This window comes from Apteryx mantelli, chromosome 18 (genome assembly GCF_036417845.1).
Source record: "Apteryx mantelli isolate bAptMan1 chromosome 18, bAptMan1.hap1, whole genome shotgun sequence".
Taxonomy (NCBI): Eukaryota; Metazoa; Chordata; class Aves; order Apterygiformes; family Apterygidae; genus Apteryx; species Apteryx mantelli.
Genome location: NC_089995.1, coordinates 13,160,168 through 13,183,126, shown reverse-complemented (window position 1 = coordinate 13,183,126; position 22,959 = coordinate 13,160,168). Strand labels below are relative to the sequence as shown.

Below are 22,959 nucleotides of genomic sequence, written 5' to 3'. Positions count from 1 at the left end.
GAAGAGGAAAAACTGTGTGTGTGTGTGTGTGTGTGTGTGTGTGTGTGTGTGTGTGTGTACATGCACACGTGGGGGTGTGTACATGTGCATGAGAGAGAGAAATCAAGGGTGCTCACTGTGCCGACAATCTGGCAGTGCCTCACTCATGTGGAAACCCCATACAGCCCCCCAAAAGCTGAACTTCATAGCCCACAGGCTGCGCGATGGTTTGGAAACCAGGTCTGTTTTCCAAACCTGGCCACAAATCTCGTCTGTGTCCACCTGCCGAGCTGGTCTCAGCCCTCGTGCCCCAACCGGCCCCACCAAGTGCCCCTGCGGCCACTTGCCCTGGTGCCCAGCCACAGCTTGCGCTCCTTCAGCGGGGTCTGCTCACAGCAACCATTTCTGGCAGTTCAGAAGGTGGCTACAACAAAATATTCACGCACTCTTCATCTTTATTAGACTCATGACCTGGATCGTGCCAATGTGCATAAACATTTGGATTCCATTTATTATTTTTTCTGCAGACTTTCCCCCTACAGCAGCGGGCAGGTTGGGCAGGCCGTTGGGCTCGCTGGAGGGGGACACCGTGTGGTGGGGCAGCTCCCAGGGAGCCAGGCAGAGGGAAAGGGCTAGGAGTGCGATGCTGGGTGCTGTGGGGGGGGGAAGCGGAGCCTGCGGCTGGCCGCGGTGCTCTCCGGGTGCCCGGACCGTGCCCCGCCGCAGCTGGCAGTGCCTGCGCGGGATGCTGTGCTGATTGGCCTCGTGGGCTGTTGCAGCGCAGCCAGCATTCAAACAACTTTTTCCATTCAAGCTTGTGCAGAGCTCCTGGCAGGACCGGAGCATTCATCCGGATTGCAGATGCCCTACATATCTGTTTTCTTGACAGAGCAAACTGAGACTGAAGAAATCCTCATGGCTGGGCACAGCTTAGGGGCTCGGTGTTTGGATGGGCAGCTCTCCTGCCGCCCTGCCACAGCAGAGGCTAAGCACTGCTGAAGTGGCCAGCAGGCTGCAAAGTGCCCTGGGCTTGGCGACAGCACTGTCCCCAGGGCTGCGAAGGACCCACTGGGGCCACAAACAGATCTGCTTTATCGCAGCACTTCTGTCGCAGCCATTTCAGCACTGCTGGCGCTGCATTAAATCGCTGGGCTCCTACAGCTCTGCAAATCCTTTGTGAACCATTTTTGTGTTTTTGTGTGTGATCAGCAAAAGGAGGATGTGCTCCTGTTTTTCTGAAAGAGGAAAAATCCAGGGCCGCAGGAGCCCACGCGCACATTCAGCACACACCAGCCGGGCGAGCTGCCTGCCCTGCACCGTTCGTTGGCCCTTCCCTCCGCGACACGTCTGAGCACCTGCAAATCCGTCCTTGCTGCCGTTGCTATTATTAAATGGGCCTCAGCCTAAATTATCTTCTAATCTGCAATTCATCTGGCATCTTCAGCATTCAGGCTTTGTAAAGCAGAAGTTAAAAATACCAGCTGAAATAAATATTCATATATAGTCTCTTATTCATACATACACCTATATATATATGTATATATACACGTATATACATAAATATACACACAGAGATATGAAACAGAACACAGTATTAGTTTGCTGTACTAAAATTGCATGAAATAAAGAGTAGCATGAACTGTTGAAAAAATGCTGTGTGGTGTTTTGGTGTTGTTTCCCTCCCTTTTGGGCTTGTTCTACCATGTTTATGTCTAAAATTGACAATCTGCTAATTTTAAAGCCAGATCTCAGAAAATTAATGATACCCTTTATTTCATTTTACTAAGCTCAAGCTTTACTTAATTATAAGGAGCTGAAGTAAACATAACCAAATGTTATTACTCAAGAAAGCAAGTGGATCTCTGTATCTGTCTACATTAAACCACCAGTGTTTATCTAAAGTAGAGATTAAATGGAAACTGCTCAAGCATGCTTAGTCTGATTTAAAAAAAATCTTTTGAGTGTTAAACGTAATAAGATGCTTAGTGCTATTTTCAAAACAAGAAATGTTTCTAGCTCACTTAGAAAATGCCGTGCTCTCTGGCTTTACATGTCTAAATACTTTTAAAAATCTGGACATAGGATTTTCGGGCTCATTGATTCAATGGGACTTAATGTTCAGTTTGCCTGAGCCACTTTGGAAAATGGGATTTGAGCTCCTCTCTTGTTTCAGTCCCTTATATTATTTCATCTTAGGTCTCTTCAGCTCATTTCTGTTTAAAATCGGGTGCACTGGCTCTTGAAATACGATGAAAAAAGCCTTTTGTAAGGGGCCACCAATACTAACAGCACACGTGTGTAATTTTTATGACAGCTTGTCTCCCCTCTCTGCTGTAAAACACGAATTAGGTGTTTCGGGGCGTTTCTTTCACGACAGCAGGGTGCCCAGCAGCGTTTCTCAGCCCGTGCTGGGGGCCGGGGGCGGGAAGCGGAAGGCTCCCGCTCCCGTTCGGCTCTGTTCGCTATTCAGGTCACAAGAAGAACCGATTTCTTTTGTATCAAAGGGAGATTTTTATTTTTTTTTTGGTTCCCCCCTGCTTTCTGCAAGTTTAGGAATGTCTCCGCAGCACCCCCAGGGGAGAGCATGGCCATTTCAGCGCCGGGGCAGCGATAACAGCCGCCGCGGGGCTATCAGGCTGACCAGAAACTTTTCCGGGAGCTATCTAGTAAAACACATGACGGTTCCCCCCCCCCCGGCCTGGATGCTGATACGTGACGGGCATTCACAGCGCACCGCGCAACAGTCAGTTGACTTTGTTATTCAAACTATTTTAGTGATGGTTTTTAATCCCAGGCTTAAGTTTTTCTTTTTCTTTCTTTCTTTTCCTTTTTTATTTCCCCCCCTCTTTCTGAACAAGGGAATCTCTACGCTGGCAGGATTTAGAGAGGCACAAAGGAGGGAAAAACAAGTTTCAGCCAGAAGGGGGAAAGAAAAAGAAAGAAAAAAACAAAAAAGGATGCTGTTAGCATTCCCTGTGTGTGAGGGGGGGTAAAACCCATTTTGCTGTGAACTTTGTTTTGAAGAGTAAGTGCCAACAGCAGCCCAGTTGCTATGCAAATAAACACCGTACTCGGTCTTTGCCTCTCGGCTCTCATTTTGGGTTTTGGCCTCCTGTGGGGGGGGGGAGGGATTCGGGCCGGGGTGCTTGGCACAGGGCGGCATGGCAGGCCCCCGTGGGCTGGGGTTTCGGCCGGGCGCGAGGCGGGCGGCGTGGCGGGGCCGCCGGCTGCGGCAGGAAGCAGCCGGGCTGCCCGCGTGGCCTTGCGAGATAAAGCGCACGGCCGCGCCGAGGCCTCTGCCGCCGCTCCCCTCCCCTCCTCCCCGCCCCCGGCCCGTTATCACCAGCTAAAAACGTCGCTGTGAGCGGCCCACTTGTGGTGGATGTGGGGCCGCCACAGGCGACAGCCCTGTCTGTCCTTCGCCAGCAGCCACGCGGAAGGCGGCCGGTGTTTGGGCCTGTCTTCAGGCCGGAAAGATGGCGCCTCGGCCCCGCCACCCCCGCCAGGGAAGGGTGCCACAAGATGGTGGCCGGCCCTGACTGGGCAGCGTGGCAGCACCCACCGCGTTAATGTGAAAGCTCAAAGCACGGCTCAAAGTCCGCCCTGCCACCTGGCATGGTGGTTTCCCGGGAAGAATTTGAATTTTCCATGCAAACGAGGAGGCACAGCAGCCTCCGGAGGGGGTCGGCCATCACACGGCCGTGCCCCGGGCAGCGTAGCCGTCGCTCCCCCTCACGGCACCCGGCAGGGCTCCCTCTGCCTCCGTTCAGGAGCTCTGGGGGCTGCGCAGTGCTACCTCCGCCGCGGTGCAGCTCTCCGTCCCTCTCGGCCGCCGGGGCCTCCCCCAACTGCCCTCTCGGCAAAGCGCCGGCCGCCGCGCTTTCCTTCCCCAACAATTTTCTCCAGCTTTTCTCCCGGCAACGTGGCAAGCCACAGGGCTCTTGCCACCCTCCGTGCCCAGCGCCGGGGGCCTCGCCTCGCGCGCCCCCACGTGCGGCGTGAGCCCATACCCACCCGGGTGGCGGCGGCGGAGGATTGCCTCCTTATTCTGCCCGGCCATGCTTCCACTGCTGGGTTTTGGCCAGCAGGAAGCCGGCAGGTTGGGCTGTGGTTGTGGTTGGTGGTTTCTAGAAACCAGCCCGGAGCAAAACTGAGCCAGACCCAGGAATTGCGCTGGACAACAGCGGGGAGGATGTCCATTGGAAGAGGCAGGCGGTACAGCCCCTCCTGGCCCTCGCTGGCTGCTGGCTCTGGCCACAGCTCAGGAAATTACAGGCAGCTAAATAGAAATCACTTTTTTTTTTTTACTTTAAAATGTACTGGACACGTTTTTCAACTACAAATTAATCTTCAGAGGCCTCGGTCTCCCTATTGACTCGGGGAGGAGGAGATTCCAGCTGAAGACAAGGGCCGGCACTCGGCACCAACGTGGAGTTCAGTCGCGCTCTGGCTCCATGAGCCTCCAAAACCTGCCCCCTCCCTCCCCCTCTAAAACAACTGCTGCATAATCTCCAGCCCTGGTAGCACTTCAAAGCAAGCGCTTTCTCTGGCCAGGATGCTCTCCCTGTGAGCACAGCGCTGGATGCAACGCCCAACTGTTACTCCTTTGGCAGGCCCGCAACTGTACACAGAAAGTAATTACTTAAAAAGGAAATAAATGTCACCCGTATGGTTGTAAGTAAATCCCCAGGCAGGACTGATGGAACAGCATCACAGTCTGCATTCTCATGCAATATTAGCAAGGCAGGAATGAACTGTTTCCATTCATCTAGATGGGCTGTTTACTCTGAGGCCTAATGATGACACTACCCATGCCCACCGTATCAGTCTGCAGTAAGTGCTTGCCTGTAGCTTCACCAGGTCAGTGGCTCAGACTCAGAACTGTACTGCCACTGCTTTCAGTCCTGGGGCACACTCTCCTCCCCTGATGGCTTCAGGCAGCATCAGCATCTCAACAGTAACACACGCTGGTGCCAAAGATGCAGGGATTTCTTGGCACCAGTTCTGCAGTAACCGATGAAAAACCCAAGACAAGATATAAAGTAATAAAAATCCTCCTATGCTTTTATAGAGATGAATTAGATAGCTAACATGTTTAAAGAGAATCCTTTTATTTACTTTTAAAAACACATATTTGAAGTTTGTAATTGTCAAAATCTGAAAACCAAATGACTAAAGCAAGTTGGTGAGGGAAAGTCAAATGCAGCCATATGAGTAACGCAAAGGAGGCTTGGGGCATGAAAGCACCATGCCAGAGCCTCACCGCTGCCTGCCCGAGCCCTACCAGATCACAGGGGCCCTCAGACACCCAGCCCTTAACCAAGACAGCACTTTGGTATACCACGGACTTCTGGATGGATTCAATTTTGAGAAGAAAAAACCTTTTAAACAATAACAAAAGGAAAGTGCTTGGGGGTGGGGATTTTTTGGCAAAATCTTGAGAATTCTGGGCGAGATCCTGCTGGCACCCACTGTCTCACATCCAGGTTTTACACCTGAGCTGTGCAAGGTGTGCTTGTAGGATGGCAGCATTTTACACCGCCGCTCTGCACTGGTGAGGCGTAAGCAAGCGCCCAGTGCTGGGACCACGTGGCTCCCACATCAGGGTCTAGGCTCAGGCCCCATCCCGGGCGCTCAGCACCCCACGGGCATCGCGCTGCCCCGGGGCTCCTACTGCGCTCCGCTGCATGGGGTGGACCCCTGCTCCGAAACCGCCCTGGCACCTTCCCGGGCAAAGGCCCAACGCAGCTGAATCAGGTCCATTTGAAAGTCGTCCCTAACACACTCTAGCCAAGCAAACATGGTGTCATACATTATCAAATCATTTTAAAAGTTAAAATATTTTATTGCTGTTCTTTGTAGAAATGCACTTAACTTACATTGTCTGTTCTCTTCCTTTATTTGGCTGTTGCAGTATAGGCATAAAAAGGTTACGTTTACCCATTTGTTCAATGACATAATACCTTTTTCTTTCCTTTGCTTCATTCTTGATAGTCTCCTAAGCTTTGCTGGCCAACAGCCCCAAAACTCTTTTACATAAATACTGTAAATGTCTCCATAGGTTGCAGCATTATAACAAAAGATCTACCGAAGTAGACAAAATGTTCGGTATTCTTGGTTGTTTTTTTGCATTTTAAAAATATACCTAAATTTGAGATAATCTTAACAGAGTAACAATTAAAATAAGAAAATAGTACAGTGCGTTGACTAAAGGAATATTCCGCTCTCCTTCAAGCCAATATTCCCTTTTGCATGTTGAAGTGATTCAGCAATTACTTAGGAACTTTTACCTACATACAATAATTTAGTAAAATGAGAATTAAACAAGGCAGATACTTACTACTATTCTTCTGTCTGCAATTCACAGCTCATGCGAATAAAATCGCAATAAATATTAAAAAATAGTTTTTCTTTTTCTTTTCTGTTTTTTTTTCTGTAAGGCATCTCTGAGTATTACAAAGTTTTTGTACAACCAAAAAATAAGATTGCTTTTTTCCATGTTCTCCGAGTACCTCTGTACCTCAACAGTAAATAAGAGGATTGCAGGTTTGATGAGGAGGGGAGGGCTGACAGGGCAGATGGGGTAGGGGCTGGAAAGAAGACAACGGGGGATGGAAGCAGACCGCGAAGTGTGCAAGAATCTGTAGTTTTCCTGTAAAACATTTCAGTCACTTTAAGAACATCTTCATGACAATATCTGTCCAGATTGGAAAAACTTACCGAAGTCCTTTTTCATGAGAACAGTCAGACTGCAAGGGTTTGGGATTGCCCTTAACACTATAAATAGCTTAGGTATTGATACGCACCTAAATAAAGAGGATAAAAGGGGGGGGATTTTTTCTCTTTTTTTTTTTTCCTGTTTGTTTCTTTTGTACTTTTTTTTTGTGTTGCTTTTGCCGTCAGAGTCGTATCCTTCCACGGTAAAAGATTGTCCTAGGCGGCAAGCGCGCGGGCAGGGCCCTTACTGCATGCGGTCGGGTTGCAGCTGTTGGGGCTGGTACTGAACGAAAGCCGTGGCGGGCGCCGCTGGGGTGCTGGCGGTGAGCGGTGGCTGGACGGCGCCCGTGTAGCCGTATCCCACAAAGCCAGCAGCGGGAGAGGCAGCGTAGGGGTACTGGTCGTAGGCAGCGGTGGTGTACTGGGAATAGGCTTGGCTCGCGGTGGTGTAGTCAATGTAGGGAGACGTGATAGACTGCACGGGGGTAGGGATCACCACGCTGGGCTGAATGATAGCTTGAGGGTAAACATAGTGAGGCGTGAGTCTGTGGAGTCAAAGACAGAGAGTCAGCGAGGCTGCTGCCCCCCAGCCCGCACCCGCGCCCCAGACTCGAGCGCGTCGGCTGTGGAAGCGGTGCCGCTCGGCAGTGCTGCCCTCCCCGCTCAGGGTGGGCGCAAAGAAAGCAAAATGCCCCTAAACCCAAGGTTAAAAGTAGTGCAAGGCGAAGCGTGGGCTGCAGGTCCTCCAGGGCAGCTCCCGCACCTGGTGTCCACTCCTTGCTTTCCAGTATGGTCCCTGCATGTCTTTTATCTCCTGCCGCCCAGGCTGCTGGTCTCAAACCCACCCCCCTGCATAGTCGCAATGCACAACCCCTGTCTAACCTGCTCGCCGTGCCTTTTCGGCCCTGACATGCCCTGCCTGTCCCCATCAGCGCTGCCTCCTGCGCCTCCCTCGTCCCTGATGCAACCAGCGCTCCCCACGCCGGCATGGCAGGTCCACACTCCTCTCACTGCGCAAACCCTCCTGGAGGCTCCCCAGGATCCCCTCAGGAAAAAGCAACCACCAAAGACACGGAAAGGGCCTCTGGGGCGCTCCCAGGGCCTCGGCCCTGCGGTCCCTGGGATAACCGCGGCCGCCTCCAAACCAGCCCCGTCCCCTCCCGCTGCAGCTGGTGCCCAGCACGTTTCCGCACCAGAAACACGAGGTGCCTGGCGTGCATGTCCCATCAAGATAGCGCGCGCTGAGGGACGGCCGGTGTCTTCAGGGAATAACTGAAGGCTTCCCAGCTGTTATCATTCGCTACACATTTACGCTGGTGTTTCCATAACATCGGATGTTTAGGGCAATGCTACAGGGGTGTTTGTTGTAAAACAGAAGATATTAATTCTGGTTTTCTTCCCCTGAGTAATACTCCTCAGCGGTTACTGTGTCAACAGCCCCTCGCCACTCGCATGCCCGGTGACCTTTCTGTCTGGCTTTTAGCGGTGGCATGAATGCCTCTGGTGCAGCGGAGAGCAGCTGACCAGCGAGAGAGACGGCAGCTCCCTCCGTGCAGGGACCCCCGACGCCACCTCCGAGCGATCGGTGGGGCTGGCCTCCGCTTACTCACATAGCCGTGAGCTTTGGGAAGCTTTACGGCCTTGCCACGCCAGCCGCTGCAGCCAGGCGGTCCCCGGGCATTTCCTCTGCCCTTTCGGTTCAGGCCCTAAAGTGTTGCTTTTAAACAGCCCAATTTGCCCCAGCCATGAGGTAGCTGGGCTTCTGCGAGTGATTTAATAATGCCACAGTCAATTAAAATCCGCAGACTGAAAGATCCTGCAGATGATTAATGCAGGATTGCCTACTAATTTGCTAGAAACTGCTAATGAGGAGGGGAAAAAAAAAAGAAAAAAAGGAAGCAAAATGAAAGGGCTAGATTTTCCCAAAGAGGCCACAAAAAGTCAGGCCTCATAGAAGAGCAAAAACTATGCAAACCTGAAGTTTTAAGTCTGTCTGCACAAACTGCCACAGTCCAGACAAAAATGGGTAATTGAATGCATAACTCTAGAGTGCAAACGGTATCGGTGTGCACAGCTCTCGATAGCAGAGAACTCCATTGTGCACAGGCTTGACAGATTTCGGGCTTGTTTAAGAAATTGCTGGTGGCAGTCTGCACACCCCTAACAGCATGCGACCACTGAAATATCAGAGCCACGTGCACCAAAAAATGCATGCTATGGAAAAGGTCCCTTTGGCCAGCTGCTTGCTAAACTGCATAACGCAACAGCGGTAACCAAAAAACATCCTCGGGAGATAGAGTCTCATTCCACCCCCCCCCCCCAATTTATTTTGGCAAACTAAAAAAATCAAGATAAAACTTTGTAAGGAGCTTATGCAGATCCAGATATCTTTCAGATTTTTGTGTTGATTTGTGTGACAGCACATTTTCAACCATGACCACTTTTAAAAGCCTCCTACGGGCTTTTCACAAGACATAGGCTCGTGCATGCCTCAACTGCTTTTTAAAGCAGAGCTCAGCTGCTCATGAAAAGGATATCTTGCCCACTCGCCCATCTGATCACCAGAGTTAGAAATACGAGAAGATTCCCTGGACAACTCAACAGGAGGATCAAGTGCTCTGATGCTGTATGGAGACTCCTAATCGGGAACTGGAAATTTCTGGTGGAAGATTCACCGTTTTTCGCAACTCCATGTGACCCCTGAGCTTAGCTGTCCTAGGTCTTAGCCGCTACCTACAATGTACCGGGATCTATGTGGGTCTGCGAGTGTTACGGGGGGGTTAGCTCCCTCATCCAGCTGTTACAAGTCTGTCTCCATTTGCTTTCCAGCCAGTGCTGCATGGTTTAACCCACTCTGCAGGCAGGAGGCAAGGATAAAGGCTTCCTGCAAACAAGTGCACATTTGAGCCGAGTTTTCCATTGTTTCCCCACTCAGATCCAGACTTTGATCTTTCTTAAGGCAATTTTCATTATGACAGCACTACTGCTAATCCCTGCCCATCACAGTAACTGCTGCCTCAGAAATCAGTCCTCAGACAAAACAGGGCTGCCTCAGAGTAGCGCCACACCAGCACCTGGGACAGCAAGAGGAGGGGTGGCTGCGAGCATCTCCTCGATTTTGGGCTGACTGGAAGAAAGAGCATCTCCAAAGGTCACAGCCATCCGAGGCTTAGTGCACAGAGAGAGACCTCATGGCCCTTCATCCCCAAATACACACTACTCAACATCGCTGTTGGACTAACAAGAATAAAGTGAGGTGACAAATTTGTTGAATCTTTTTTGGTTTAGTTCTGATCTAAATTAAGGCCAACACGGCTGAATCAGAACATGAGGTTATGTGCAAGGTCAGACCTAGGGCTCATAAGGCCTCACACTCTCTCATCAGCTTGCAGCAGGACAAGCCTTTTCAGAAGAACTGACCCCAATCCAAACCAGAGGTTCCTTACACGTGCTCATTTAGGGTTTTTTATTGTTGTTTCCATTTTGTTTAAACAATGCACAGATACGATATTGCCCTCTGAACCTGTCACAGTCCGGGCAAAGGCTCCCCAGTGGCTCTGATACAACGTCAAGTGCTGATGGAGTGTCAGAGCCAGCAAACAACAGGCGGGAGGAAGCGGCTGTCTGGCAGCGTGGGGCTGGAGCGCGCTCCGAGGAAGGGCCGCGGGGCCGGAGCGTGAAGCTCGCAGCTTGCTCTCATGCCTGGGGGAGCTGGGCTCGCACTTGCAACTCGCCCCAAAGAAACGCTGCAAATTGGTTTTGCTTTTAAGTACACAGCTTCTCCATTATAGCTCCCAAGAGGTGCTCCAAAGAGACAGCAAATCTGCAGCGTCCTAAATTACTTTCTTTCAGCAAGGAAAAATAATCTTCTCTTCAATACCACTTTGAACAAAAAACACTCTTAACTAAGATAAGTATTCTTGTACTCCCTTTCCAAAAATAAATCCCAACCCAAAACATATATAATAAATCCATGTCAAACACCATACTTTATTGCACTGAAAATCACACTCGGCAACTCCAGATTCTGCTTCTGTTTAAAAGGGAAGGCTCTTTTGGTTTGTGGATTTTTAATAATTTAGATAGGAATTTCAATCAGGATATTATGCAGTTTGGACTTCTGAATTAGGGGAACAGATGGCAACTCATTTAATCAATCAAAACAGAACATACAACCCAAGGTAAGGTCAGCTTTGATTACTAGCAGCTACAAAGAAAACATGAAACCAGTGCAGTATGATGAAGTTATCTGCTGGCTACATTTAGCATCCACAGAAACGTCCTGCAATATTTTCTCCATTATTTTTGAAGATCTTTCAAAAAAGGTTTTTTTTGCGTTCTTTTTCTAAAAATCACCAAGCTCTAATCTTAATTTCTAGAACGAGTCGCATCTGTGTTTTAAGATGCCTTTCCCTTTCTCCCTGCAGCTTGCTTCCATTTCTCACAACGGGCCCCGCAAGCCAGAAGAGAACTTCATCTAGGATACACAACACAATTATAAACATCAATCACGTGATTAGCAATCATCACCACACATCAAAGTCATCCCGTGAAGAGCAGACATACGAGATGCTTACGGCATTACGATTAATCACTGGCAAAGGCCACAAAATACAACGAACGTGGTCAAACCTAAGTTCAGAGCCAGTGGTGCCTGCGGGAAGGACTCGAGAGGGCCATCGCGGTGCAGGAGGGCAGCAATCAGGACCGCGACGCTAACCCACGCTCCTAACTACGTGGCACGATGCCACACTTGCCCCGGCAGCCAAAATTAAAAGATACAGAACAAAAGACATGGTTACAGAGCCGTTGGCAGAGGAGATGCAGACTCGGGTTCTGCTTTTACTGTGCAAAATAATAATAATAATAGAACAAAAGCAGCTCGTTTTCGATGCAGTCCTCGGTGGAGACATTTGAATGCATTAGGTGAGGCTTGCCGCTGGGAGTGCATTTGGCTCCCCAGGAGGTGCAGCCTCCTCCAAGAGGCAAGCGAGGCTTGAGGAGAATTTGAAGCACAGAGGGCTGTATTTGCAAGCAGACTTTTTAAAAGCTGCAGTTGCCTGGTTCTCCGCACAGCATAGCAGGGCTGGAGGATGGAGTGCCACAGATCTTGGGTGGCTGGCAGGCAGCAGCATCCCAAAGGACAGCCAAGAGGAAAGGACAAATGTCAGGTGGCCAAGTGTCCCACACCCCTTCCCAAACAGCAAGGACAAGGAAGGAGCTTGCGAGGCACTCGCCCATCCCTGCCCACTAGCAGCAGCTCTCTCCGAGAGAGCACATCTCAGAGGCACTTTATATATTTGAGTATCTTAGGTAAGGTTTATACTGGGATGCATTTTAGCTGCACCTTCCAGTCCATCCGGTCTCCCCCATCCCGCATGACCTCCTATGCCAGGGCCACGGGTAACTCCTGCACACGGCATAGGTCCAGGAGAATGGTGGGGGAGGCAGGAGCTCCCCACCTCTCAAGCTCTCCTGGACACCTTGGCAATCAGTTTTGCTGGTTCTGGAGAGGTGGGAGACAACAGATTCCTTTGCTGCAATCCTCTGTCACGAGTGACAGGGAATCTCACAAATACCTGGAAAATGGGAAGGGGGAGGCAGCGCATGGGCCTCCCTCCCGGTGTGCCTGCAAGGAAGAACGGGCTGCCCTGCAGAGCAGACCCCCACGCCGAAGTGCTCCATGGCCAGGAGCACGTGGGGAGGCACCAACCTGCCCACTGCGCCATGGCACAACGCACGGGGCTCTTGGCAACATCACAGAGATCAGCACACAAATGCCACCACCATGACCAGCCTCTTAATTTCTCGGAGAATAAAGAAGCAGAGCCCTTTGTGTTTGCCAGTGACGGCATGAACTCTGGCATTTGACCCTAGGAATTTGGCCTCCATTTCCACTAGAGTTGATGTGTTAGCTGCTACAGGGACACCCACACTGCCACAACATGCAATGGCAGCACTGACAGATGTATCTGAGCTCGCTGGACACACAACGCTATAGTTGATGCCAAGGCAGATGATGCTGGGCGTTTTAGTTGGTAGGTGGTACTGCAGAATGAGCTGAGCACAGCTACAACAGCAATACAAAAACTACCCACCTATGGTGAAGAAACACCTCCAACCACAGTATGGATGACAGACTTGAAGATATATTTGGAAGTGGATTCAAGAGTTTAAGGGCATCAGTCAGAAGCTGCAGGGGGAACCACACCACAGCAACACCAAGGAAAGCGGCAGCAGGTTCACAAACTCTATACTTGTATTAGCAATACTCCAATGCCACACTAGTGCTAAGTGGTGTTCAGTCACATCCTGCCATAACTTACACCCCAAGAACACAATTCCTGAAGGACGCTCCCAAACCAACAAGCATTCACCTCAGTAGGGCCACCTGGAAACTTTAAATAAGCCTGTGGGGAGGTGTTTGCAGGCATGGCAACACATATCTCAGCCCAGGCCACATCGCCAGGGTGCAGCCACGGTGAGAAATGCAAGTCCTTGTTCTCAAGTCCAAACATGATGTGGAAGGGCTACAGGCTGGAGTAGAGGCCAAGCCAGACCCCGTCTGCCAACAAGGACTCCTGTGCTGGGAGGAGATTATATGGGGTTTGCTCACTAACAGTTTGGTGGAGACAGGGCATTAATTCTGCCCAGACCACTCCACAATTCATCAGCATTTACTGACATGGGCTGGAGTTGAACCATTGACAAGACAAACTTCTGAATCCTGAAGTTTCCCTATTAAAGCTGATTAAAATACGCACTGAAGTGTCAATGGCTTCTGCATCACCAGCCAACTACCTCAGCCAGCTAGAAGTAAGATGAGGGTAAACTCCACACCTCCCATGTGGTCCAGTATTAATCCTGGCCTATTATACCTTGACACAGACATCATATAGCAAAACAACCAACCCCTTCAATTTCTTATCTTGTAACTAATTTGCCTGTCTTCTACTCTTCCTTCTCTGGCCTCCTGGGAAGATTTACACAGCGGCCTGGGCAGGCAGCTACATGACCGGGTTTCCTGCTTCCCTGTTGGGATGAGGACATCAACGCACTGGTGGCAACCACAAAGGAACAACCTGCTGTAAAAAACTATCCCAACTATGAATCAGTACAAGAGAAAAAGCAAGCATATAACAGGATTCAATGATAAACTCTACTAGTTGCTGAGCCTACCTAAACCACTGCTTGAGAAATACAAATACCATCATAAAGTAAAAGAGCAATCCATGATTTCAATCTATTTTAGTTTTGGCAGGAGATCGAAAATTTAGGGATGTGGAGGCACTACAGCAGCTGAGAACCTGTCATAGCCCAGCAATGCCATCATTTTATAGTTTTAGAGCATCTTGACTTCATGACGCGAGAAAGTAATTGCCTGTAGCAGAGGAAGGCGCATCCCACGGAAACAAATAAAAAGAAATGCCACCTACACCTTCTCCCAGGAAGCAATATGGGTGGGGGGAGAAGGGGGGCAAGCCAGAGATGAGAGCACATCTTCTCACAAAGATCTAATCCTCTTCCTCAGCTTAACCAAGGGTCTGAGAGCAATGTCCAGAGCTCCACCACAAGTTAGCTAGGCTCAACACATTTACAGCTTTATCCTCTGCATCTCACTTCCTCTACACCCAAGTGAAAAAGGAAAAGGAAAAAAAAATCCCAAACAAAGACATGCTGGGCCAGACCAAAAATAGTTTTGGAGAAGCAGGCTGAAAAGTACTCAGGTAGCAGAGCTGGAGATAACATCTGCCTGAAACAAGAGCCATCTGGCACCAAGGAAAAAGCAACATGGGAGTTTATCTGCAACTAGTCAACTACACAGGGAGAGAAAAAAGCCCTCCCCTTTCAATTTATCAGCACAAAAACAGAAAGGAACTGACAGAAAAACAGAACATATCCTATACCAGGATATTACAGGAATGCAGAGCCCTTCAATCTCAGTGCGAGAACCTCAGGGTGTCAGACTCGCACTGTCGATACAGCAGAACTGGAGGCTTACAGAGATCAACCCGAAGCCCCAGGAACTCTGCCTTTAATTAAGCTTTCCAGTTTTCTTCTGCAATTTGTAGAAAATCAGAGGCTGCAGAAACATCTTCAAAGTCTTCTCATATACCTGAGAAGTTTTGATACTAAATATATATTAAATTGACTATTTTCAACTTGTTCCATTTTTGAACCGGGTTTCTCTCTTTACATGTGCTCCCTTCCACTGATCTTTAATCAAAATTATCAGTATATTTATCAAAAACTTTTTCTATTGTATGAAGTATTTTGAGGTAGAATGTAGAATGCTTTAAATATGGCAAAAGCAATGAAATACCTGTTTTTAATCAAAAAAAAATTACATTGATAAAACAGGTAATTTGTCAGCCTGGAAAGAAATTCCGTTTTAAGAATTTCAGCAATCTCTACTGCCAGTTGTGCCTTTCTATAGTGTCTAAGACATCTCTCTCTCTAGGTCTTCCCACAAGTCAGGATCACGCAGGGAGCTGCGGCAGTGCCGCTGCCCTCTGCGTGGCTTTCCCAGGCCTCCAGAGCTGCACTTCTTCGCCCCCAACGGAGCTAGTGGAAGCTCAGCCTACGACACAGGAGAGCTGAAACACATAACGGTGGCAACGGGGAAAGCACAGGGGACAGCCACGGTCCTGTTTACAGGATTTACAGAATGAGGAATAGGAGACTCAGTTTTAACTCTGAGGTGCAAGACTTTTCATCTTTTGTGATCATAGAATATATTTAGCTCTGGTATGTTGCCTGCTCCCATCTGTGGGGAACAAGTTCTTCATCTAAGTCATATTTAGAAGTGACCCGGTGTCCTTGCTACTAAATTATCAACACAACAACTGTCTGGTTCCCTTGCTGGTGTCCCCAGCTCGGAGGGGGGCTGGTCAGAGCTGCATTTATCATTCGAATTACTTGGGATGAGTTTAATAGTGCAAAGTTATGGTCCAGTATGCCAGTAGCTATGCAAAAAAAAGAAGATGAGATCAAGTGCAAGCAGGACTGCTCTGAAAACTCAGACACGTGCACAAATCTGCGGCAGTGGGATTAAAGTGGCACCAGCCCAAAATAGGAGAATTTTGCATCTGCCGCTCCCCAGCGCTCTGCAACAAGGGCAAAGAACATGGGTCTCTACTGCTAAAGTGGCTGCTCTCACACTGGCGAGGATAGAGCAAAGCCACCAAAGGCAATGGAATCACACCCAGAGAGGACAGTAAAGTCACGCGTTAAAAAGACAAAGTTACAGCCAGCTCCGGCTTGCCTTCCATCACACACTGGCCTGCCCCCGACTCCACTGGAATGGCACATGGCATCGTTAATCAAGGGTCCGTCCCCTGCAAAAGGTTCGGTCCTGCCCTGTGCTCAGCACACCAGGTATAGAGCCACTATAATGCCGGTGTATCAGACTGTGCTCTCATTTTGCATGGTCCCGTGGATCTATACAAAATGCAGGACATCAGTTAATTGTGCCCAAAACAATGGTATCAAGCCCTTGGGTCTGATTCCAGCGTTTGCCGCCTCAAAATAGATGTCTAAGAAAAACTGCAGAGCCACAAGATCGGCTCATAAGTACACATCCTTAAAAAAGGAGCTCTTCCTGGCTGGCAAGCATGTGGTCTGAGCAACAGTAACCATGCCTGAAAATTAGCAGCCAAAGCCATTTGGAAAATGGATTTTAATGTTTCTGAGGAAATTCCCCCAACCACCCCCCCCAAAAAAACCTGTCACGTTATTGGCACACGATAAACAACAGGTGCTGGGTGAGCCCTCCCCACGGGAGCCGCTCGTGACCGATGGGGCAGCCTGGGCTCCTGCTGCAGGCCAGCTTTTGGTAAGTGGTGCAGGAGCAAGTCGGAGCACGGGGGATGCCAGCTGACAGAGGCTTAGCACAGCAAGGACAGCGCACGCCTTTTTACGAGCATAACCACAGAAAAGATGAAAGTTTGTTTCCTTTTATTTTTAACCCAATAGAGAAGTTTTAAGGATAAACAGCTGCGAAGGAGGGGGGGGCTGACACAAAGAGGGACTTTCTTCACTTCCTAACTGCAGCAGCATCAACGCGTGAACTTTCTTACTCAAAGAGACTTAACTATTTCCGACACTGCCTGAGACCAAATGCAGACCAGAACCAGCTGGCCGAGTGCCACTAGGCTTCATGGGTCCTCATCGCCCCTCACCTGATAAAGTCATAGTGACAAACACGCCGTGCTACCGTGCTGCTTTAGTGACACTTTGCACCTGTTACGCTGAAATAAGCAGCTACACAAGGACAGAGCAGCGGATGGCTGCAGCAATGACATCCAGTGTGCACCTCCGGGAAGAGCTGGATGCTGCTGCAGGAGACAGTTCTACGTTTCCAAGAGCTCAGTCACTTACTCAGCCCCTGGTAGATCTCCCACACAGATAGCTGCCTCGCTGAGGCACCGCCGCAGGAATGCGTGTGCCTCGCTGCTTGCGCCCAGAGCAGAAAGCACAGCTGGAAACAGGAGACCAGGGAATCCCCGTCGCCCGCACGGGCTCGTGCCTGTCTAGAGCCCCAGAGGAAAGGACCAAGAGGGGGATGCAAAGCAGCTCTGCCACATCACCGTGGCTTCCCAGTCGAGTAGTAGCTTCAGCGAAGTCTCACACATTTCCCAGATTTTCATAAGAGGGACACTGCTGTGTGGGAGACTGCTCCATCTGGAGAGAGCGCTTCTCCCGTCCTCCGATCACAGAAGTGCAGCTCTGCGCTGGCCAGTAACCAGGGGCAAGAGCTGGAGCATTCCCAGCTGCCTCCAAGCAAAGCACAGCCTACGAGCTAAGCCTCCAGGCCTAACGTTGCTTCCACAAACTCAGAAGCCTGATCTCCGAGGCACCCTGACGCAGACACATCCCTTGCCTTGCGTTACTATTAAAATCTCTGGTTACAACAAGCTAGAGACTACTTTTAAAAACAGGATGCAGACTCCGTGCTGTCTGTTGAGCGTGTGCATGCCCTGCCAGGACAGCAGGAGGAAGGAGAGAGGCTCTTTATGGTTTCTCTTTCTGTTCCGCATACCCCAGACAATATTTACAGCCGCCTTTGGGACTCTGGTGCTGGGGGGAAGCCTTCAGTTTATAAATAATCCTCAGTGATGTTTGGGTAATTTTCATAGTTTCCGTTCATTTAAGTTTCACCAAAACCTGTATTTTTGTGGCTTGATTGCTTGAACACGATTGGGTTGCTGGTTTTCTCTTATTTAACTGTCTGGCTGTTGATGAATTGTTCATTCACTTCTTTCTTGCCAAGTCCAGCTCGCACACCTGGTACCCCATGTCCCATAATAATTGTTTTTTAGAAGACCAGGACAGGAACATTTTGCAGAGAAAGGAACTGCGGGAGAGAGACCCCTGCGATGCCTGACACTGAGAGCAAAGCAGATGAGCCCCAGAGTTTAATTCGGGAAAGGTTAGGATCCACTCCACAAGGCGCAGAGTAAATAGGCAACAGCAAGTTGATCAAGCTTCCAAAGAAAGACAGACCCTGATAAACTCCTCATCTAGCTTCAAATCCCACAGAGGGCCAAGGAAATCACGGGCACGAGGCAACGCAGGAGGGGAGCCTGGCAGGCCCGTACTCTCGTTGACGGTACCGAAGAGACAGAGAGGGAACGGGCAGCCAAGCCCCACTGCTTGACTGAGCACCTGACGCTTTGCTCCGCAGCCACAGAGCAGCCCTAGCCACGGCGCTCAGGTAAAGGGCTCCGCGTTTTGCCAAACCCACATTTCCAGTGATTCTGCTCCAGCAATGATTGAATGCCTTGAAATTCTTGTTTACTGATGCTTGCAAATAATGATATATAATCCCCTCCCTCCACCCCTCCAGTCTCCTGGTTCCTGTCTCTTGGCAACTGATAAATAATTTATAGTGCTCTCTGCTGTATGTGCTAACTGCAGCTCTGCTGGTTTAATGATGAAACCAATGCCTAAGAACTGGAACAGTAACTGTCTAGATCACAAGGAGCACGTAGTCAGTTGATCCCACACTCCTCTGTATGCGAAACTAAAAGCAAACTGCTCAAAAAGAGAAAGCTTTTTTCCACAGCTGCAAAGCTGAAACCGCTGTGCAGGAAGGGCTCACGCAGGAGCGGCCGATTATCTGCAAGGGGAACAGGCGCGAGCTGACGCTCCTGCCAACACGAGGAGTTTAACACGCGTCACCATTTTGCTCTTTTCTGTCACTGCGGACTGAAAAACCTCGCAACATGCTGTTTTTATGATCAGCTTGTATCATGCACTGCTGTGCCATTTGGAAAGCCTCTGGCATTCACATCTAGAGATACCTTTGCTGCCTACCTCAGAGGCTAAGAAAGCTGCTGAGAGGAGAGCAATCAAGCAGCAGCAGCTTGTCTACCTGGACTAACGTGGCTCTCGCACCATAAGAGAGACTCTTCACTTCATGACAGATATTCTCTGAGTCTTTCCAACAGAGCCGTAACCACTTATGAAAACCGGCATGTTTGAACCGTACACAAGAGACATACACTGGGCGTGCACTATTGTGGCAACAGAGTCTCTTACATCCATAAACTCATTGGAATGAGATTACCCAGGCAGTTGGCAACTGCAGGCGTGAGGGCAGAGGAGAGAAAGTTTCTGTTTTGTTGGGTTTTTTGTTTTTTTGTTTTTTAAAAAAGCTATGAACTGAGAACAGGGAAGGAATGAAATATTTCTGTTGACAAAGGCCAAAATCCCATCTATTTCTGTTAGAGAGCCGTTCAAAAAGCACAACAGAGCAGTACTCAAAAGCTTAAAAAAAAATGCACCTACTTTCTTAATGCTCTTAGAAAATAATAATAAAACCTCCCTATCAATATTCACTTTCTGAAATGGTGTAAAAAAAGAACTGCATCAATCATTAAACAGTTAAATGAAGGCAGTATGACAGTCACTATTGTTCTCATGAAGCACACTTGTCTTTTCCCGAGCAGCTGCCAGATCCTATTAGATGTATAAAAAGAGGACTTTTCTAACTGAGTAGGGATGGTATAAGCTATTGAAAACAGCAGACAAAAGCCCACTTTTGCAGACTATTCAAGCCTTGTATAACATCTGTCCAAAATCAATTTTTGACCTAATGTTACTTTCATTAAGTAAAAGACTTTGTTTCCAATGCAATTTGTTTTCTAGGATAAAACTGTATCCTAAGCATTCTTACGTGGGAAACAGCGAAGAGGAAGCAGAATATCTTATTTGAGAAACATGAGAACAGAATTTGCTTAATTGTTTTGACACCTTAAGTCCGACAATAGGGAAAATATTTTCCATTTATTTAAATTTTTCTGAAATCTTGAAGCTGGCAAAGCAGCAAGCAATGTATTAGGTTTATTATGATTAAGATTTACTTAGGATAAAGGAGGATCTTTGGGAATTATACAAAAGCTCACAAACACACAAAACTTCTGAAATCTTCACAAGAAATAAAGCACTCCGAGCATTAATGGCAGCTGTTGAAACTGTCCACTCTTTATGGCTTTTCTCATACATTTTAAATAATGAGGAAGTTGATTTATGAATTTGATTTCAAACTGACTGTTAAAAAAATATTGGCACTTACCCAAAGGGTCTCTGAATAAAGGCTGGATGTAGCTGCTGCACACCTATGGTAAAACCTGAAAAAGTGTTTAGAAAACTAATATTAATAAAAGGCATTGATTGTACCATGCAACTTGTAATACATGCGCACAACTACACCTCAGCTCGCATGTGCGTGGCAGACGAAACGCGTGCATGTGAGCAAATTTAGAGCCCCATTTAGAAGCAAGTTAATTTTAATATGCATATGTGATATGTACAAAGACCAGACGGGAATTCAGACTACAGAACAACGTGAGAACTCTGTTATCAAAACTGACAATGGACTATAATGCCTTATTTTACATACTGGGTTCTGTGGTCACTAAACTAAAAGGCAGAATGATTAAATGGACGTTATTGTTCATACCGACGTAACAAAAGGGAAGAACAGGAAAACAGATTAGCTGTTGTAGAAATCAGCTTTAACTCCATTATAGGAGCTTGGATGCATAGCACTGGTGTAACAGGTACGAGTAAGAAGGTACGGAAGCGAGGTAACAGGACTACACAGCGTCCTCACTCAGCAAGCAGAACGGTGAGGGATAAGCACGGATCATCAGAACAGATGAATCCAGCCCGAGTAACTCGCTTCCTTGTCCTGCAAGTTATTCTAATAGAGAGAGACAGGATCGCCAGGGTGCCTCACCAGTTTGAATACTCCTTGGTTTTGCTCCCAAATATGCCAGGTTCACATTCGCTTTCCTGCCATCAATGATGGGGTTGGGGTCTTTGCATGCTCTTTCAGCTGCAGCTCGGTCTGCCATGGTCACCTGGAATTAAGCACAGCCTTGTTTGTGGCAACGGTACTTCGCAAACTCTCTGGCAACGTGCGCTGAGTGGAGTTTATTTATTGTTCTATTTTGAAACAGGAGCTAAGCTCCGCTTCTTGAAAATCCCACTTGCATAGCAAGACGGGAAGGTGCCCGAGGGCTTGATAGAAAAGAGGGCTCCCCCCCTTGCAGAGTTACTCTGCTGGGCTTATGCCAGGAGTTCTCCCTTGCTTCCCCCGCCCTTTTATTTTTGTTTTATGCACTTATTTGTTTCAAGAAGTTGGCGGAGCCAGTCCCAGCACTCCGCGCAGCAGGGGCCGCTCCGAGGAGCTCGGGGGCAGGGACACGCTCCCCCGAACCGTGCCCAAGATGCGGCACGCTCCGCTGGAGCCCGGAGAGAGCCCGGCCGGCCGGCGGGGCGCGGGGAAGCGGGTGCCGAAGGCGGCGGTGAACCGCGCCCGACCGCGCCGCCGCCGCCCTTTGTCTGCGCGCGGCTCCGCGCTGCCCCCCGCCGCGGCCGGCTGCGCTGCGCGGCGCTGCGCGGCTCTGCTCGGCGCTGCGCTGCGCGCGGGCTCCCCCCGCGGCTCTGCCCGCCCGGGAGGGCGCCGCCGCCGCTCGCCGGCCCGCGCCCCTCACCGCCGCGCCGGGCACTTACAAACCCATATCCCCGGGATTTGCCGGTCTGCCGGTCGGTGATCACCACCGCCTCCTCGATGTCGCCGAAGACCTCGAAGTACTTCCTGAGGGAGGAGTCCGTGGTGTGGTAGGGCAGCCCCCCGACGAAGATCTTGGTGAAGGTGGTGTCCTTCTGCACCGTGTGCATGGTGCCGGGCGCGGCGGCAGCGGCGGGCGCCCGCCGCAACCAGCATCCACCCCGCCGGGCGCGCAGGGGGCCGGGGGAGCCTCCGCCACCGGCGGCGAGGGGTCCCTGCCCCCCGCCGCGCACCCGAGAACGCCGCGAGCGAGAGAGGAGGAGGAGGAGGAGGAGGCGGGCCGGGCCGCGCGGCTACCGCGGGGGCATGCCGCTGCGCAGCGGGCCCGCGGCGCGCTTTGTCCCCATGCAGCGCGGGCGGCGGCGCCGCGGCCGCGCCCTCCCGCCGGTGCCGGTGAGTAGCGGCCGCCCGCCGCCGCCGCCGCCTTTGTAGGGCCGCGCCCGCCCCGCCCCGCCCCGCCCCGCCCCGCCGCCGCGCAGGGCCGCTCGGGGCGCGTAGTCCGGCCCCGCGCTACCTCCCGCCCCGGCGGCGAGGCGGCCGCGGCCGCGGCGGGCCCCGCGGGCACCCTGCCCCGCCGGGCACTGGGGATCCTGCCCCTCCCGGGCACTGGGGACCCCTTTCCCTGCAAGCACGGGGGATCCTGCCCCTGCAGGCACTGGGACCTCCTTCCCTTGCAGGCACTGGGGATCCTGCCCCGCCGGGCACTGGGGATCCTGCCCCTGCGGGCACTGGGACCCCCTGCCCCGCCAGGCACTGGGGATCCTGCCCCTCCCGGGCACTGGGGACCCCTTTCCCTGCAAGCACGGGGGATCCTGCCCCTGCGGGCACTGGGGATCCTGCCCCTGCGGGCACTGGGACCCCTTTCCCTGCAGGCACTGGGACCCCCTTCCCTTGCAGGCACCAGGGGCCCTGGCCCCACAGGCAGGGCACCCTGCCCCTCCGGGCACTGGGACCCCCTGCCCCTGCAGGCACCGGGGGCCCTGGCCCCGCAGGCAGGGCACCCTGCCCCTCCGGGCACTGGGACCCCCTTCCCCTGCAGGCACTGGGACCCCCTGGCCCACAGCTAACCCCCGTTGGGCCCTGCAGACCCCAGGGGAGACAGGTTGCCCTATGGCCAGGCCCCCAGGCAGCCCCAGCTTAGCCCGGACTACAAGTCCCGACGGCTCCCGAGCAGCGTCGGC

General features: G+C 50.7%; 1 protein-coding gene across 1 annotated transcript; it reads right to left on the bottom strand.

Moving 5' to 3' along the window:
- Positions 1–5,800: 5,800 nt before the first annotated feature.
- Positions 5,801–22,061, bottom strand: RBM38 (RNA binding motif protein 38). The gene is made up of 4 exons (XM_013951435.2): positions 21,721–22,061; positions 20,942–21,065; positions 20,276–20,330; positions 5,801–7,241 (listed from the first exon to the last, which is right to left on the bottom strand). The coding sequence occupies exons 1-4, from the start codon at positions 21,886–21,888 to the stop codon at positions 6,941–6,943; spliced, it is 648 nt and encodes a 215-aa protein (XP_013806889.1). The 5' UTR covers positions 21,889–22,061; the 3' UTR covers positions 5,801–6,940.
- Between the last annotated feature and the right edge of the window lie 898 nt (positions 22,062–22,959).

What these genes read in the sequence shown, in the direction of transcription:
- RBM38 (XM_013951435.2), bottom strand. Translation starts at nt 21,888, where the DNA reads ATGCACACGGTGCAGAAGGACACCACCTTCACCAAGATCTTCGTCGGG. An exon ending in ACCAAGGAGTATTCAAACTG is followed by an intron (nt 20,331 to 20,941) that starts GTGAGGCACCCT and finishes ACACTTTTTCAG; the next exon opens with GTTTTACCATAGGTGTGCAG. An exon ending in TTTATTCAGAGACCCTTTGG is followed by an intron (nt 7,242 to 20,275) that starts GTAAGTGCCAAT and finishes TTGACTCCACAG; the next exon opens with ACTCACGCCTCACTATGTTT.